This window comes from Dendrobates tinctorius, unplaced genomic scaffold, assembly GCF_039654945.1.
Source record: "Dendrobates tinctorius isolate UK_male_01 unplaced genomic scaffold, ASM3965494v1 ptg000326l, whole genome shotgun sequence".
NCBI lineage: Eukaryota > Metazoa > Chordata > Amphibia > Anura > Dendrobatidae > Dendrobates > Dendrobates tinctorius.
This window is the reverse complement of record NW_027361993.1, coordinates 12,290,606-12,308,128: the sequence shown is the minus strand read 5'-3', so window position 1 is coordinate 12,308,128 and position 17,523 is coordinate 12,290,606. Positions and strand designations below refer to the sequence as shown.

The following is a 17,523-nucleotide window of genomic DNA, read 5'->3' as shown; positions in this document are numbered from 1 at the left end:
TGCTTTACAATGCAGCTCTGTGCGTCGAGGCAGTGGAGGAAGCTCTGCACAAAGAGGGAGTAGAGGCAGCGCCTCAGCACAAGGCAAGACCAGTATGGCCCAAATGTGGCAAAGTTTTGTGTGCCCGACACAAATGTCAACACCATCACAGACGGCTCCAGTCAGCAGGAGGCAACGTTTCCGTCAGATGGTGACAGACTACATGTCTTGATGTTGTGAGTTCATTTTCCCCTTCACCGTTGATGTCTGATGAACTCCCTCTGCTGGTGAAGAGAGGTAGTGAAATTGATTGGGTTGAGAAGAACCTGTCATCTGAACAGGTGGAGCCTGATTGGACACCCGGAATCACTGAGTGGATATAAGGCAGCCGACGCCCTACAGGGGTGCTGGTGATCCTTTCTGCTCTGAGCTCTTGCAACCAGTTAGTCCTGTCTACTGAAAGCTAAGTTTTTGCTCTCTTATTTTTCCATGAGATTTTGTCTGTTTGCTTCGTGTTTTGTGTTCAGCCTGCCTTTGTTGGGACGGGCTGAGCTCCATTTTTGTCTCTGATCAGTTTATCTCTTTGCTCTGTTTTCAGAATATACCTGAGTGCTGATACAGTGATTTTGAATGAAGTCTAGCGACTTCAGGGCCTTTTTCCCTATCAGACGGTTGGGACATTTTTGGTAGGGTTTTATGCGGATTGCAGCCAACATCTTTTCTGTCCTTTCCTATTTAGTTAGTTGGGCCCCATCGTTTGCTCAACCTGTCTTTCTGTCTGTGTTTTCATCTGCTTTTCACCGACAATACATGTTGGGGGCTGTCTACTGCTTTGGGGTCCGCTCTGGGGCAGTTTAGACTTCCCCTTTCTTTCTTTATTCTTATTTAGTTCTCCGGCTGTGAACGAGGGGTCTAGGGCACCATAGGAACCCCCCACGGCTACTGTTAGTTGTGGCGAATAGGATCAGGGGTCTGCAATCCGATAGCTACCAACCTCTCCGGTTTTCTGGACTTAGCTTGAATTTTTGTTTTTTCCTCCTTCGGTGACTCATTCAAAACAGAATCATCAGCCATACCGCAGATTCTAGGGTACTCAATAGCAGGAAGGAATTGTAAAAAAAAAAAGGGAAAAAAAAAAAAAAGTGTCAATTTTTTTTTTTGTGTGTGTATATTTTTCCCTCTATGTCTTTGAGGCCGTAGGGGGAATTTTTTCTTCTCAATGGAGATGAAGCAATTGTCTGATCGTGTGGAGCAGCTCGCTGAAGTGCGGGGAATTTCCGCCTATCTTGCTCATTCACATGTTGCTGAGCCAAAGATCCCTACTCCTGATGTGTTTTTTGGGGATCAGTCTAAATTTTTGAACTTTAAGAATAATTGTAAATTATTTCTTGCCTTGAAGCCTAACTCATCAGGGAGCTCCGCACAGCAGGTTAAAATTGTCATCTCCTTGCTGCGCGGCGATCCTCAGGATTGGGCGTTTTCCTTGAAACCTGATGATCCTATTCTAACTAATGTGAACGCATTTTTTCAAGCCTTGGGGCTGTTGTACGATGAACCTAATGCTATTGATCAGGCTGAAAAGGCCCTGTTGGCATTGAGCCAGGGTTGGGATTCTGCAGAGTTGTACTGTCAAAAATTCCGAAAGTGGGCTGTCCTTACTACCTGGAATGATGGTGCCTTGGCAGCTCTCTTTCAGAAGGGTTTGTCAGAAACCGTAAACGATACTATGGTGGGATTTCCTGTTCCCTCTGGTCTTCATGATTCTATGTCTTTAGCCATTCAGGTTGATCGGCGTTTGCGTGAACGCAGAACTGCACGAGAGGTGTTGCCACCTGTTGAACAAATGTCTGAACCTATGCAATGTGATAGAGTTTTGTCTAGGGCGCAACGTCAGGAGTTCAGAAGGCGTAATAAGCTGTGTTTTTTCTGTGGATATGCCTCGCATATTATTTCTGTCTGCCCTAAACGAGAGAAATGTTTTGAACACACATTTGCTGTGGGTGGTGTTCAACCTAAGTTTCTTCTGGCAATTACTCTGATCTGCAGCTCTGAACCTGATGGACTTGGATTTTGCTAAACGTTGTGGATTTCCTATGACACCTCTGCGGACGCCTATCCCTTTGAGGGGTATTGATGCTACTACTTTGGCGAAGAATAAACCTCAGTTTTGGACCCAGGTGGTAATGCGGGTCGCCCCAGACCATCAAGAAAATTGCAGATTTTTGGTGTTGCATAATCTGCATGATACCATTGTTCTGGGGTTTCCCTGGTTGCAAATCCATAATCCAGTTTTGGATTGGAAATCTGTGTCTGTGGTGAGTTGGGGTTGTCGGTGTTCCCTTAGTGACGCTCCTGTTTTCTCCACCTCTCCCCAGTCGCATGATGTTCCTGACTATTTGGCTGATTTTTATGATGTATTTAGTGAGAATGAGTCTGCGTCTTTGCCTCCTCATAGGAGTTATGACTGTGCAATTGAGCTGAGCCCTGGGTGTAAATTTCCCAAGGGTCGACTTTTCAATTTATCTGTACCCGAGCACGAGGCTATGCGATCCTATATTAAGGAGTCGTTGGAGAAGGGTCATATTAGACCATCCTCTTCACCCTTAGGTGCTGGGTTTTTTTTCGTGGCCAAGAAGGATGGTTCATTAAGGCCTTGTATTGACTATCGTTCCCTCAACAAAATTACTGTTAAATATCAGTATCCGTTACCCCTGATCTCTGATCTATTCTCTAGAGTTAAAGGTGCTTGCTGGTTTACCAAGCTTGACCTCAGGGGGGCGTATAATCTTATTCGCATTAAGCATGGGGATGAATGGAAGATGGCGTTTAATACTCCGGAGGGACATTTTGAGTACCTGGTGATGCCTTTTGGGCTCACTAATGCCCCTTCTGTCTTCCAGTGCTTCATGAATGATATTTTCCGAGACTTTGTGGATAAATTTTTGATCATCTATCTGGATGATATTTTGATCTTTTCCAAGGATTGGGACTCTCATGAGGAACATGTTCGGAATGTATTCCGGATTTTGAGGGAGAATTCCCTGTATGTCAAGGGATCGAAATGCCTTTTTGGGGTACAGAGGATTTCATTTTTGGGATTTATTTTGTCTCCGTCAACTATTGAAATGGACCCGGCCAAGGTACAGGCCATTTATGATTGGCTTCAGCCCACTTCTTTGAAGGCCCTCCAGAAGTTTTTGGGTTTTGCTAATTTTTATCGTAAATTTATAGCTAATTTTTCTGGTATTGCCAAACCATTGACTGATTTGACTAAGAAAGGTGCTGATGTGCTGAATTGGTCTCCGGAGGCTGTTTCTTCCTTTCACTTAGCTTGTATTTTTGTTTTTTCCTCCTTCGGTGACTTATTCATAACATCTTGCCCTGTCAGTGTACTCCCAGACGGCTCTTCCCCCTTCAAGTTTTGGGTCTCTAAGCTGGATACATGGCCATAGCTTAGCCAGTATGCATTGGAGGTGCTGGCTTGCCCTGCTGCTAGTGTATTATCGGAACGCGTCTTTAGTGCCGCAGGTGGTGTACTAACAGTCCGTCGCACGCGACTATCCTCCGATAACGTTGACCGGCTTACTTTTCGGAAAATGAACAAGGCCTGGATCTCGCCGGAATTTGCCAGTCCTCTTCCAGAATAAATAATTGGTTGGCAACAGTATCCAGGTCTCCTGTTGTGTTCATGTTTCTACCACCTGAACTGTAATCCCTGGGCTCCAACACCGCCAGTTGTTGCTCAGAAGTGCCATCTGCACAGAGAAAAACACTAGCTCCTGTGTTAGTGGGGTTCAGTAACGCCAGCTGCTCCCCTGCTGTGTGTCCGGCAATGTCTCCTGCTCCCTCCACATTCAAACTACATCAGATTTTACACTTGCACCTAGTAGGCCTCAGTCTACTCCATGATTGACCCTGGGCTCCAACACCGCCAGTTGTTGCTCAGAAGTGCCGTCTGCACAGAGAAAAACACTAGCTCCTGTGTTAGTGGGGATCAGTAACGCCAGCTGCTCCCCTGCTGTGTGTCCAGCAATGTCTCCTGCTCCCTCCACATTCAAACTACATCAGATTTTACACTTGCTCCAAGTAGGCCTCAGCCTACTCCATGATTGACCCTGGGCTCCAACACCGCCAGTTGTTGCTGAGAAGTGCCGTCTGCACAGAGAAAAACACTAGCTCCTGTGTTAGTGGGGTTCAGTAATGCCAGCTGCTCCCCTGCTGTGTGTACGGCAATATCTCCTGCTGCCTCCACATTCAAACTACATCAGATATAAAACTTGCTCCAATTAGGCCTCAGCCTAAACCCTGATTGACTCTGGGCTCCAACATCACCAGTTGTTGCTCAGAAGTGCCGTCTGCACAGAGAAAACCACATGCTCCAGTATTACTGGGGTTCAGTAACGTCAGCTGATCCCCTGATGTGTGTCCAGCAATGTCTCCAGCTCTGTCCACATTCCCACTACTAGTAGTGGGAATGTGGACAGAGCAGGAGACATTGCCGAACACACCAGGAGATCAGCTGACGTTACTGAACCCCAATAACACAGGAACAAGTGTTGATTGTGCGGACAGCACTTCTGAGCAGCAACTGGCGGTGTTGGAGGCCAGGGTAAATACTAAAGACAGAGTGGAGCCAGAGGCCTAATTGGAGCACGTTTAAAATCAGTAGTAGTCTACAACAGATATTAAACTTGATGAAATTAGGCCTCATCCTACACCCTGATTGACCTTGGGCTCCAACACCGCCAGTTGATGCTCAGAAGTGACGTCTGCATAGTCAACATATGCTCCAGTGTTATTGGGGTTCAGAAATGTCATCTGATCCCCAGCTGTGTGTCCGGCAATTTCTCCTGCTCTGTCCACACTCACACAACTACAGATTTTAAACTTGCTCCAATTAGGCCTCTGTCTCCACTCTGTTTGTAGTATTTTCCCTGGGTTCCAGCACCGCCAGCTGTTTCCCGGCATTGTCTTTGGCACAGGTACTCCATCCTGCCCAGCCTGGTCCAAGCACGCCTGCCGTTTCCGGGTAGTGTCAATGTCACTTTGCCACCAATAAGTTGTCCTGTCGTGTTGCGGTCGGGTTAGCCGAGTCTATGGTGCCTGAAGTTTATGGGCTTCCTATGTGGGCTGCGGAATCCGGCAACCAAAGCTGGTTCCGTAGTGTCAATAGGACAAGCACCCCCTGTAGGACTGCAGGTTTCGGTAACTGCGGCCGGCTTGCGGCCTTGCAACTTTGTTTTTCATGGGTATCTTCTGTTACCCATCCGGGTTCCAGCACCGTCAGCTGGTTCTCAGCAGTGCCTTTGGCTTAGGTGCCTCCTTCTCGGTATCCGAGTTCCAGCAACGTCTGCTGGTCCTTGGTAGTGCTTTCTAGCACAGGTACCTCCTGCTTAGTAACCGGGTTCCAGCACCGTCAGCTGGTCCTCGGTAGTGCCATTGGCTCTTGTTCCTTCTGCTGCCTCTCCGGGTTCCAGCACTGTCAGCTGATCCTCGCTAGTTCCATTGGCTCTTGTAGCTTCTGCTACCCATCCGGGTTCCAGCACCGTCAGCTGGTTCTCGGCAGTTCCTCAGCCTTCTTGTACCTTCTGCTACATTTCCAAGTTCAAGCTTTTGGAAATGGTTTTTGGTTATCACTCTGGATCTCCCTGACGAGGACCCTGAAGACGACGACCCTGAAGACCACCCCGAAGAAGATGACAACCACGAAAACGATGACCCTGAAGACGACGACCCGGAGGACCACCCCGAAGAAGACCAAAAAGATGACCCTGAAGAAGATGACCAAGAGGACAAAGAACATGAAGACAACCACCAAGGTACAGAACAACAAGAGACAGAAGACCAAGAAGCAGAAGACCAAGAAGCAGAAGAACAAGAAGCAGAAGAACAAGAAGCAGAAGAACAAGAAGCAGAAGAACAAAAAGCAGAAGAACATTAAGCATAAGACTAAAAATCAGAGCAAAAGATATTATCTAAATTCTAAGCAGAAGAAGACTAAGTAGTGTATGGGGGTGAGTCCGTTCCTCCTCGTGGTGCCCCTGGAGAATGCCTGCTGCTGCAGGCCAAACTGAATGCGGACAAATCCTGTTGTAAATCTTTTGTGACAGGCAGAACGGAAGGTGCAATTTTCAAACTTTTATAGATAATAACTACAGGAATTACTGTCACAAATAAGAATATGATGAAGAAGAAGAATAGAAGAAGATGAAGTAGAATATGAAGAATAATAGTTGAATAAGAAGAATATGAAGAATGTAAAAAAAAAAAAGAATAATAGGAAGAAGGTGAAGAAGATGAATACGGTGAAGAAGAAGTTGATGAAAAAGATGCTGCTGCTGCTGAGGATCATGAAGGAGAAAGTGTGGGAGAAGTAAAAAAGAAGGTGAAGAGCATGGAAGTAGTGAAACACACATATCTGACAAAATATAAAAAAGGTTAACATAGTCAATATCTTTATAACTCCGAACGTCTTAAAAAAAAAAATATTCCTGCTATTCCATTTTATTGGGCTAAACCTCTATGCCTTTAATGTCTCCTCCACCTCCCCCAATACATTCTACATTATTCTTAGTTGTTTTTCTTCATGTAGAATTAACCTACAAGGAAAGAAAGGGTTTTTTTTAATTCCGATATTTCAGTCCCATTGACTTGCATTGGTTTCCGGTATCGGAATCGGTGATACCCGATACTTTTTGGGTATCGGTCCGATCCAATCCGATCCGATATTTCACGATATCGGATGGTATCGCTCAACACTAGTCATGTCTAATCTTTTTGCTATAAAATAATAATTTTGACCATAAAATGACTGAATTGTTCAACTTCTGTGATGAAAGAGTGCAGCTACTGAACAGAAAAATAACCCTGTGTTTGACCAACACAAGTGCCCTTGTTTCTTAGCTACATCCATATTTTTATATCATTGAACACCGCTTTTATACATTATTTTATAGAGGAACTCTAATTTTACAATATCTCAGTTTAACTGTAAATAACATTTTTAATATTTTTGCAAAACCTCCACTCTTTTCTGGATTTTCCTTGTCGCCCAAAATTGTTAACATAATTTTGTCCTTCACTCTTCTGTAAGGGTATGTGCACACGGTGCGGATTCTGCTGCGGATCCGCAGCGTTTCTGCAGCTGTGGGTCCGCAGCAGATTTAGGTGTGTTGTACAGTACCATTGTTTTCAATGGTAAACTGGAAAACGCAGTGCACATGCTGCGGTTTACAATCCACAGCATGTCAATTCTTTAGTGCAGAAGCTCTGCAGTTTCACACCTCATCCATTATGAGGTGTAAAACCGCAGGGCAAAACCGCAGGACTTTAGTCCTGTGGATTTATCTGCGGTTTTTACTACAAAATCCGCAGAGCCAAAAAACTCCGTGTGCACATAGCCTAAAGGTATTCGTCACTTTCAGGGTTGAAAACATCAAAACGCGCTGAAAAGCCAATCCCCCATCTTTCCCAGCAGATGATGACTGAATTATTCTGCCATCTTCTGCTTCTAACAGCCGCAGCAGGTGCGGAGCTCCACTTGCGGTTGTTAATCTGTTACATGGTACATTAACGAAGCCTAGTTTCATCTATGTGGATACATCAATTCAAAAAACACCTGTATTTGGGAAGCTGATGCACGTGCTTCACGAGACGCTGCTTCATCCATAAAAATGACAGCAGAATTCAACATGTGCCGGCAGGGCTGCGCGTCATTCCACTCAACCATTGGCCTGTTAGTGCAGTGATCGTGGGGCGCCATGACAGCTGGGGGTCTGCTGAAGACCTCTGTGCTTGTCATGACAGTGCCTGTGGAAGCCAGCATTTATCTGGGGATCAGGATTTTCTCTATACATTGCAGTGATGATGTACAGCTATGTATAGTACAAACAATCAGAAGACTAGAGCTTCAAGTCCCCTATGGGGACTAACAAATAAAAATAAAAAAAAATAAAAAATTACAAAAGTTTAAAATTACCCCCTGCTGTCTCATTAAAATAAAGCAATTAAAAAAAAATACACATAGTCGGTATCAATCCGTTCTGTTTGGGAAGGGGAGTGTGAAGAAGACGGCCGTTTCGCGACAAACGGCCGTCATCCTCACATTCCGCATCCCACTGTCCTGCCGAAGAGGTTTTAAAGTTTGAAATAAACGTTGGATTTTATAGACCGGTGAGTGCCACCCTCCTTTCTTGTGACTAGTGTGGTATCGCAGAGGAGATAGCGGTGTTCATGGGTTTAGCTTAAAGCATGTGCGGTACTGCAACTAGACAGGCGTAAAGTGGAACTGTACTTTAAACAAACTTTACAGAGATCAACAGTTCAGGTGAATATTAGTCAATTTGGAATATAACTTAACAGAGAAATCTTATAAGAGACTTCATTCCCTCCCCTCTGCCTCCTAAATTTGCTTACTGTGGTGTCATTTGATGTAGCCCATGATAACACAGGCCCCACTCTCATACATAAGAAAAAAGGACACAGGACACCGAGTTCTAAGTTTGGCATAAAATGGCTGTGGCGTTTATTTTGAGTTACTCAACAACCAATTTTATTTCATCATAACCATTAAAACCATTAAATATCTCCATCACTGAATAAAATTATTACTCTCATGACCCAATCTTCCCTAAAACAGGGAGATTATCTCACAAATAAACGACACGACAATACAGTAAAATACTTTTAACAAGGCGGGAGGAAGGGATCTTGAAATCTTCTTGAGGTAAACTGAGGTAACTGTCTCACACAGCTGATTATATAACAAGTTCTTCCTGCTCATACTCTGTCAGCCAATCAAAACAGTTTATAAAAAAAAAAAAAAGAGCGGGAAGCCAAATCCGCCTGACAACAGGGAATCGGCTCATGAAATATCACAGCTTACTGAAACATTAACTCTTTGTAAACCAGAGCTTAACAAACCAACTGAACACCATCAAATTAATAGTTATGGGAGCCGCGTTATCATGCGACCCCCCTTGTATTCACTAAGGGGAGGGCGTTCATTATGCTCTATAGAGAGATGGCAGAGAAGGAGTGAGTAGCAGAGAGAGAAAATAAGCAGAGTGAGACACAGAAGGATCATCCTGAGCAAGTTTGTTACCTCCCCCACCATTGCTGTGTTCATACTACACAGATCAGTACTGCTGTATAACTTTACCCATGCTAAGCTGCTGTCGCTTCTCTGTGTGTATGCTAATAAAGGAATGAGGAGCAGGAATCCTGTCCTGTGTGCTGTGCATGGGAGATCTCATAGCAGCTAGTCTCCTCCCACCAGCTCAGAATAGATTGCAAATTTAGAGATAGAACCTGCAAAAGGGTGAAACTCGTGAAAATGCAGGATACTAGTTACACAGAGTGATTCACTAATTACTTTAATTAGTGAAGCTACTAAAAGAGACAGTCGACTGTACAGTACTGAACTTTGGACTGTACATGCTTTGGTTTATGAGAAGTGAGAGTCCAATGAACCTCCGTGACTAGAAACATCGTCGCGCAGAGTGGTCTCGCCGACTTGTCGCGCTGCCGGTCATCTCCACTGCAAGATAGACTTGCTGCATGCCTTTCCGCGAGTAGGTAATTTGTGTGTGGTGCTTGCATTTCTCTCCTGATTAATTTCTTCTTTATTTGTTAACAATGAACAGGTACAGTTTGGAGGAACATGTTTTCATTGTGAAAATGGAGTCCTTAAAGATTCACCAAAGTGAGTTTCCAAAGAAGTCAGAAGGCCAAAACCCTCCGTCCAAACAGTGTATATGATGGAACGTCCAGGACTATTATTGAAAACGCATAACATTCGAAAATGTCCGAGGAATAATTCATGATGTGAAACAGCGACTTTTGGCATTTCCATGTAAATTTATGCACGGTCTTTCCCAGGAGACAGGCAGGTCGAATGCCACATGTCAACTAGCGGCCAAGAATGGTCAGGTTCGACCGTACAGTGTCACTGTCATTCAGGAATTGAAAGGGCTCGATCAAGAGAAAATAATTTTTTATTGTCACTGGTTCCAAATCTTCACTGCAGAAAAAAAAACATGTTGGACTATACATGGTACATTAAAAAAAGCCTGGTTTCAGAGGTGGGAAGCTGACGCACGTGCTTCACGAGACACTGCTGCTTCATCCGTAAAAATGACAAGTAATCTCAAAGGTACCATGGCCACCAATATTGCCTGATTTAGTAACACCGCCAGATTTTTCCTTTGGGGCTATTTGAAGGATCGAGTATATAGTAACAAGCCACAAACATTGTAGTCACTCAGAGTGAACATAAAAGCGATAAATTCAGGCTATGACCACAGACTCTTTCCATAATACATTCAACAATATGGAACGCACGTGCAGACGTACTTGGATGCAAACGATGAACATTTTCATCACCTGCTTTAAAACATCAGGTCCTCATGAAACAAAAATAGGTACAGTCCAGATTTCAGTATGATAGATTGTCATGCTGCAGTATGATAGATAGATTGAGAACCTGTTGCAATTTCTGATGCCTTGATCATAATTCTATAACATGTGCAATTCTAAGGAAATCCTGAAAACATGATGTGCTGGGGGCCGTGAGGATCGGCGTTTGGGAAACACTGTTTTAGATGTTCATCAATTAACTTGAATAACTTTCTACTAGTGCACACCATAGACTGGTAATGTCAGTGTTTGCGTAGGGATGAGACTTGTAAAACTCATTCACTTGCATGCTACTGAAAACCACTGTGGATTCTCATGTGTGCAAATTACAATCCACAGCAGTTACTCCCGATGGATGTACCCTTAGAGAGTATCATTACAGCACATATACAGTACTACTATCATATGGCAATATAGTGCTAAAATAATATCGCTACATACAGCCCATACAAAACCACTATATGGTGCATGGGCAGCATGGTGGCTCAGTGGTTAGCACTGTAGCTTTGCAGCGCTGGGGTCCTGCATACAAATCCCACTAAGCACAATATCTGTAAGGAGATTGTATGTTTTCCCCAAGTTTGTGCGAGTTTCCTTCAGGTTATCCATTTTTTCACGGCACTCCAAAGACATATTGATCGGCAATGGGGACAGTGATGATGATGTAAAGCGCTGTTGAGTATGTTGGCGATATATAACTGAGTAAAATTAAAAAAAAAAAAAAAAAAAAATTTGGGGGCCAAATAGTAAGCCAAGTGAAATCAAATAATAGTCACAATCACAAATAATATCACCAAATACACCTCTATATAGTGTGTTTTTTATTCTCTTCTTGGGTTCTTATACTAGAAGTCCAAAGTAATAATCAAGTATATTGCTTCCGAAAACCATTCTAAAGCTATGTTCACACGTTGCGTTTTGCTCCGTTTTTTTCCCCACACACAAAACCTGCTCTCTTGGCAATAAAAAAGCTGCTTAAAAAAAAGCAGGTTTTACTGTGTGTTTGTTGTCTCTTGTGCAAGCTGGTAAAGTTTACCACCCCAAAAAGCATGATTTAACTTCCTTATGTTTTTGCACCAAAAATGCAGCAAAAACTGATACCTGTGTTTTTTGCTGTTTTTACGCACTTAGGCTGGTTTCACACTTGCGTTTTTTAGCGCTGCGCCTCGTGCGCATGCGCATTTCTTCCCTATATTTAACATGGGTGCGCATGGTCTAGCGCATGCACGTGTTCGTATGCATTTTCGTGCGCATTCGTTTTTGTAGTGTGCGCCTAGGCGCGCCAAACGCAACCTGTTGCATTTTTGGTCCCTCCAACCTGTCTCAAAAAAACACATGCGCACGTTAGCGCACGGAATGCGCAAAAAAACAGCATTACAGTCTATAGGAACGCACCCGTGCGCTAGGACATGCGCACGCATGCGTTTAAAATTGCATGCGTTTTTTTAGTTAACATGGTGACAAACTGGTTAAATCGCATGCGCAAAAAAAACAGCAAATGCATGCAAAACGCATGATGAATCTGGTATGCGCATGAGGCGCAGCGCAAAAAAACGCTAGTGTGAAACTAGCCTTACTCATTGCTTTCAATGGATGAAAAAGCGCTGCAAATACATAGAAAAAACACTGAAATAAGTGACATGCTGCAGTTTTCAAAAACAGTCAGAAAAATAAAACTAATATGTGTGCATGTGATTTCAGAAATCTCATAACTTTTGCTGGTACTGTAAAACGCAGCTTAACCCCTCTCCGACCTCTGACGTACTATCCCGTCCATGTACCCTGGGCCTGTCTGACCATGGACGGGATAGTACGTCATGGTGATCGGCCACGCTCACAGGGAGAGCGCGTCTGGGTGTCAGCTGATTCTCACAGCTGACACCCGGCACTTTAACCCCCGGCACACTGTGATCAAACATGATTGCAGCGTTCCGGGAGCAGACAGAGGGGCCGACAACCCACCTGCCTTTCGATCGGAGATCCCGTGGCATGATGTGGGGTCCTGATCGCTCCCATGGTAACCCGATGTCGTCATGACGACATCCGGGTTACCAGAGTTGAGAGACTTCCTGTCATGCGCAGTGCATATCAGGAAGTCTCTGAGGTCAGTGTGCACAGAGGTCAGTGTGCACAGAGTGCAGCGCTGACAGCTTAAATTGCATGCAGATCTGCATGCCATATAAGCGATCAGCCTGCACAAAATGAGTAATCCATACACTGCGTTCCAAATTATTATGCAAATTGGATTTAAGTGTCATAAAGATGTAATTTTTTGTTTTTCAAGTAAACTCATAGATTGTATTGTGTATCAGGGCTCTTTGGATCACTGTAATCAATCTCAAATTCCTGTGATAATTAGTTTACCAGGTGAGCCCAATTAAAGGAAAACTACTTAAGAATGATGTTCCACATTATTAAGCAGGGCACAGGTTTCAAGGAATTTAGGAAAGAAAAAGGACCTCTCTGCTGCTGAAAAGCATCAAATAGTGCAATGCCTTGGTCAAGAGATGAAAACATTAGATATTTCCCAAAAATGTAAACGTGACCGTCGTACTGTTAAGAGATTTGTGGTTGATTGTGAGCACAGACATGTTTGTGCTGATAAAGGCAGAATGAGGAAGGTTTCTGCCAGGCAAGTTCATCGGATTAAGAGAGCAGCTGCTAAAAAGCCATTACAAACCAGCAAACAGATATTTAAAGCTGCTGGTGTCTCTGGAGTCCCTCGAACCTCATGGTGTAGGATCCTTCAAAGGCTTGCTGTGGTGCATAAACCTACTATTCGGCCACCCCTAAAAAGTGTTCACAAGCAGAAATTCTAGCAGTGGGTCCAGACATACATGAAGACTATTTTTCATACAGTCTTGTTTACTGATGAGTGTCGAGCAACCCTGGATGGTCCAGATGGATGGTTGGTGGATGGCCATTATGTCCCAACAAGGCTGCGACTTCAGCAAGGAGGAGGAGGAGTCATGTTTTGGGCCGGAATCATGGGGAAACAGCTGGTAGGGCTCTTTAAGGTTCCTGAAGGTGTGAAAATGACCTCTGCAAAGTACTGTATATAGAGTTTCTGACTGACAGCTGTCTTCCATGGTATAAAAAGCAGATATGTGCCTTCAGGAGCAAAATCCTCTTCATGCATGACAATGCACCATCTCATGCTGCAAAGAATACCTCTGAGTCATTGACTGCTATAGGCATAAAAGGAGATAAACTCATGGTCTGGCCACCATCTTCCCCTGACCTCAACCCTGTAGAGAACCTTTGGAGTATCATCAAGCAAAAGATCTATGAGGGAGGCAGTTCACATCAAAACAGCAGCTCTGGGAGGCTATTCTGACTTCATGCAAAGAAATCCAAGCAGAAACTCTCCAAAAACTCCCAAGTTCAATGGATGCAAGAATTGTGAAGGTGATATCAAAGAAGGGTTCCTATGTTAACATGTAACTTGGCCTGTTAGGATGTTTTGGAGTTAAATAGCTTTTTTGTTCAGTGAATGTGACCTCCTAATGCTGCAAATTCCACAAATGAACATTTTCAGTTCTTTAAAATAGATCAAATGTTTAGAAATTCTACTGTGCCTAATAATTTGGAACAGTGCAATTTGAGTTTTTATTCATTTTGGAGATTATACTGTTATCATTGGGAGGTTTCTTCAATAAAATTTGATGTATACTCTAACGGGTGATGACTTTTATTAGACTGACTGTCATTTGTAGGAAAATCATAGAAAAATATCATTTGCATAATAATTTGGAATACAGTGTAGTGGGATAAAGTGTAAAAGTAAGAATGAAACTAAAAAAAAAAATTTTAATAAATTGTAAAAATATTTTACAAACATAATAAAAAAATAATAAAAAAAAAAAAATCAATATTTATTCCATGAATAAATATTTTAATTAAAAAAAATCTAAACAATAAACGTACACATATTTAGTATCGCCGCGTCTATAACGACCCAAACTATAAAACGGTCACACTGGTTAACCCCTTTAGTGAACACCATTAAAAAAAACACACGGCAAAAAAACAATGCTTTATCACCATACCGCCAAACAAAAAGTGGAATAACACGCGATCAAATAGACGGATATAAATAACATGGTACCGCTGAAAACGTCATCTTGTCCCACAAAAAACAAGCCACCATATAGCTCTGTTACTAGAAAAATAAAAAAGTTATGGCTCTCAGAATAAATGATGCAAAAATAATTATTTTTTATATATAATAGATTTTATTATATAAAAGCGCCAAAATATAAAAAAAAATGACATATCGCTGTAATCATACTAACCCGAAGAATAAAACTGCTTTATCGGCTTTATCAATTTTACCACACGCGGAACAGTATAAATGCCCTCCCCCAAAGAAATTCATGAATTGCTGATTTTTATTCATTCTGCCTCCCAAAAATCGGAATAAAAAGCGATCAAAAAATGTCACGTGCCCGAAAATGGTACCAATAAAAAATGTCAACTTGTCCCACAAAAAATAAGACCTCACATGACTCTGTGGGCCAAAATATGGAAAAATCATAGCTCTCAAAATGTGGTGATGCAAAAACTATTTTTTGCAATAAAAAGAGTCTTTTAGCGTGTGACAGCTGCCAAACATAAAAACCGCCATAAATAGTAAATCAAACCCCCCGTTATCACCCCCTTAGTTAGGGAAAAATAATAAAATTTAAAAAAAATGCATTTATTTCCATTTTCCCATTAGGGTTAGGGCTAGGGCTAAAGTTAGAATTACGGTTACTATTGGGATTAGTCTAGTTTCACACTAGCGTTTTTTTTGTGCTGCGCCTCGTGCGCATACCAAACGCATGTAAAAAAATGCATCATGCGTTTTGCATGCGTTTGCTTTTTTTTGTGCATGCGATTTTACCCGTTTGTCACCATAACTGAAAAAACGCATGCGATTTTAAACGCATGCGTGCACGTGTCCTAGCGCACGCGTGCGTTCCCATAGACTGTAATGCTGTTCTTTTGCGCATTCCGTGCACTAACGTGCGCATGCGTTTTTTGAGACAGGTCGGACGGACCAAAAATGCAACAGGTTGCGTCCGGCGCGCCTAGGCGCACACTACAAAAAAGCATGTGCACGAAAACGCATACGAACCCGTGCATGCGCTAGACCATGTGCACCCATGTTAAATATAGGGGAGCAATGCGCATGCGCACAATAGCGCACAAGGTGCAGCGCTAAAAAACGCAAGGGTGAAACCAGCCTTAGGGTTAGGTATGTGGTTAGGGTTAGGTTTGTGGTTATGGTTAGGGTTGGGATTAGGGTTAAGAGTGTGTTGGGGATAGGGTTGTAGTTAGAATTGGGGGGTTTCCACTGTTTAGGCACATCAGGGGCTCTCCAAACGCGACATGGCGTCTGATCTCAATTACAGTAAATTTTGTATTGAAAAGTCAAACGGCGCTCCTACCTTTCCGAGCTCTGCCATGCGCCCAAACAGTGGTTTACCCCCATATATGCGGTAGCATACTCAAGACAAATTGCACAACAACTTTTGGGGGTCCAATTTCTCCTGTTACCCTAGGGAAAATAAAAATTGGGGGCAAAAAGATCACTTTTGTGAAAAAAAATATGATTTTTTATTTTAACGGCTCTACATTATAAACTTCTGTGAAGCACTTGGGGGTTCAAAGTGCTCACCACACATCTAGATAAGTTCCTTAGGGGGCCTAGTTTCCAAAATGGTGTCATTTGTGGGGGGGTTTCCACTGTTCAGGCACAATCAGAGGCTCTCCAAACGCGACATGGCGTCCGATCTCAATTCCAGCCAATTTCGCATTAAAAAGTCAAATGGCACTCCTTCCCTTCTGAGCTCAGCCATGCACCCAAACAGTGGTTTACCTGCATATATGGGGTATCAGCATACTCAGAACAAATTGTACAACAACTTTTGGGGTACAATTTCTCCTGTTACCCTTGGTAAAATAAAACAAATTGGATCTGAAATAAATTTTTTGTGAAAAAAAGTTAATTTTTTTTTAAACATTCCAAAAATTCTTGTGAAGCACATGAAGGCTTAATAAACTTCTTAAATGTGGTTTTGATCACCTTGAGGGGTGCAGTTTTTAGAATGGTGTTACTTTTGGGTATTTTCTATCATATAGACCCCTCAAAGTGACTTCAAATGTGATGTGGTCCCCCCCAAAAAAAGGTGTTGTAAAAATGAGAAATCGCTGGTCAACTTTTAACCCTTGTAACTTCCTAACAAAAAAAAAAATTGTTCCAAAATTGTGCTAATGTAAAGTAAACATGTGGGAAATGTTAATAATTAAGTATTTTGTGTGCCATATCTCTTTGATTTAAGGGCATGAAAATTCAAAGTTGGAAAATTGCAAAATTTTCAAAATTTTCGCCAAATTTCCATTTTTTTCATATATAAACGCAAGTCATATCAAAGAAATTTTACCACTGTCATGAAGTACAATATGTCACGAGAAAACAATATCAGAATCACCAGGATCCATGAAAGCGTTCCAGAGTTATTACCTCATAAAGGGGACAGTGGTCAGAATTGTAAAAATTGGCCTGGTCATTAACATGCAAGCCACCCTTGGGGGTAAAGGGGTTAAAATTTGCATCAAAAGAAGCTGCAAAAACTCAACGTATGAACATAGCCTTAGTGAACATGATTTGCTTATAATGTGTATCCACATAAGTTCTTACCCCAGACTCACTGTTACAATGGCGAGTGCTGATGATGGCGCCAGCCTCCTCAATCATCTTCAGAATGGTTCCTCCGTGCACATTACCCGCAATGTTTGCGTCATCTGGACGCATGATCCTATCAAGAAAAATATGAAAAACAGTTCGATTATACAGATGGGCAATTCATAGAAGATTGGATTCATTTGGCTCTTCTCCAGCACTGCAGGTATAGAGGGGATGTGGGTCCTATGAGATCTTCAGGCAGCTCAGCTTAGGCTAGTTTCACACTAGCGTTACCTGGCGAAGCGCTTGGCCGTCACTAAGCTCCGCCCCCGGCCGTGCCTCCTCCGATCAGCTCCTCCTATGGTCGCATGACGCTGCATGAGATCAGCGTAACCTATATTTAGCATTGGGTACGCTGGCCGTGCGCTGGCATGTTTTTGCCGGCGCATGCGCCCTTT

General features: G+C 42.9%; 1 protein-coding gene across 7 annotated transcripts in view; it reads right to left on the bottom strand.

Moving 5' to 3' along the window:
• ACOT7 (acyl-CoA thioesterase 7) overlaps positions 1-17,523 on the bottom strand; it is a 313,478-nt gene that overhangs the window by 259,676 nt on the left and 36,279 nt on the right. For all 7 annotated transcript variants that reach the window (XM_073561759.1, XM_073561758.1, XM_073561756.1 and 4 more), the window contains one exon: positions 17,081-17,198. In XM_073561759.1, coding sequence (XP_073417860.1) covers positions 17,081-17,198 — 118 coding nt within the window. The remainder of the gene's footprint in view (positions 1-17,080; positions 17,199-17,523) is intronic.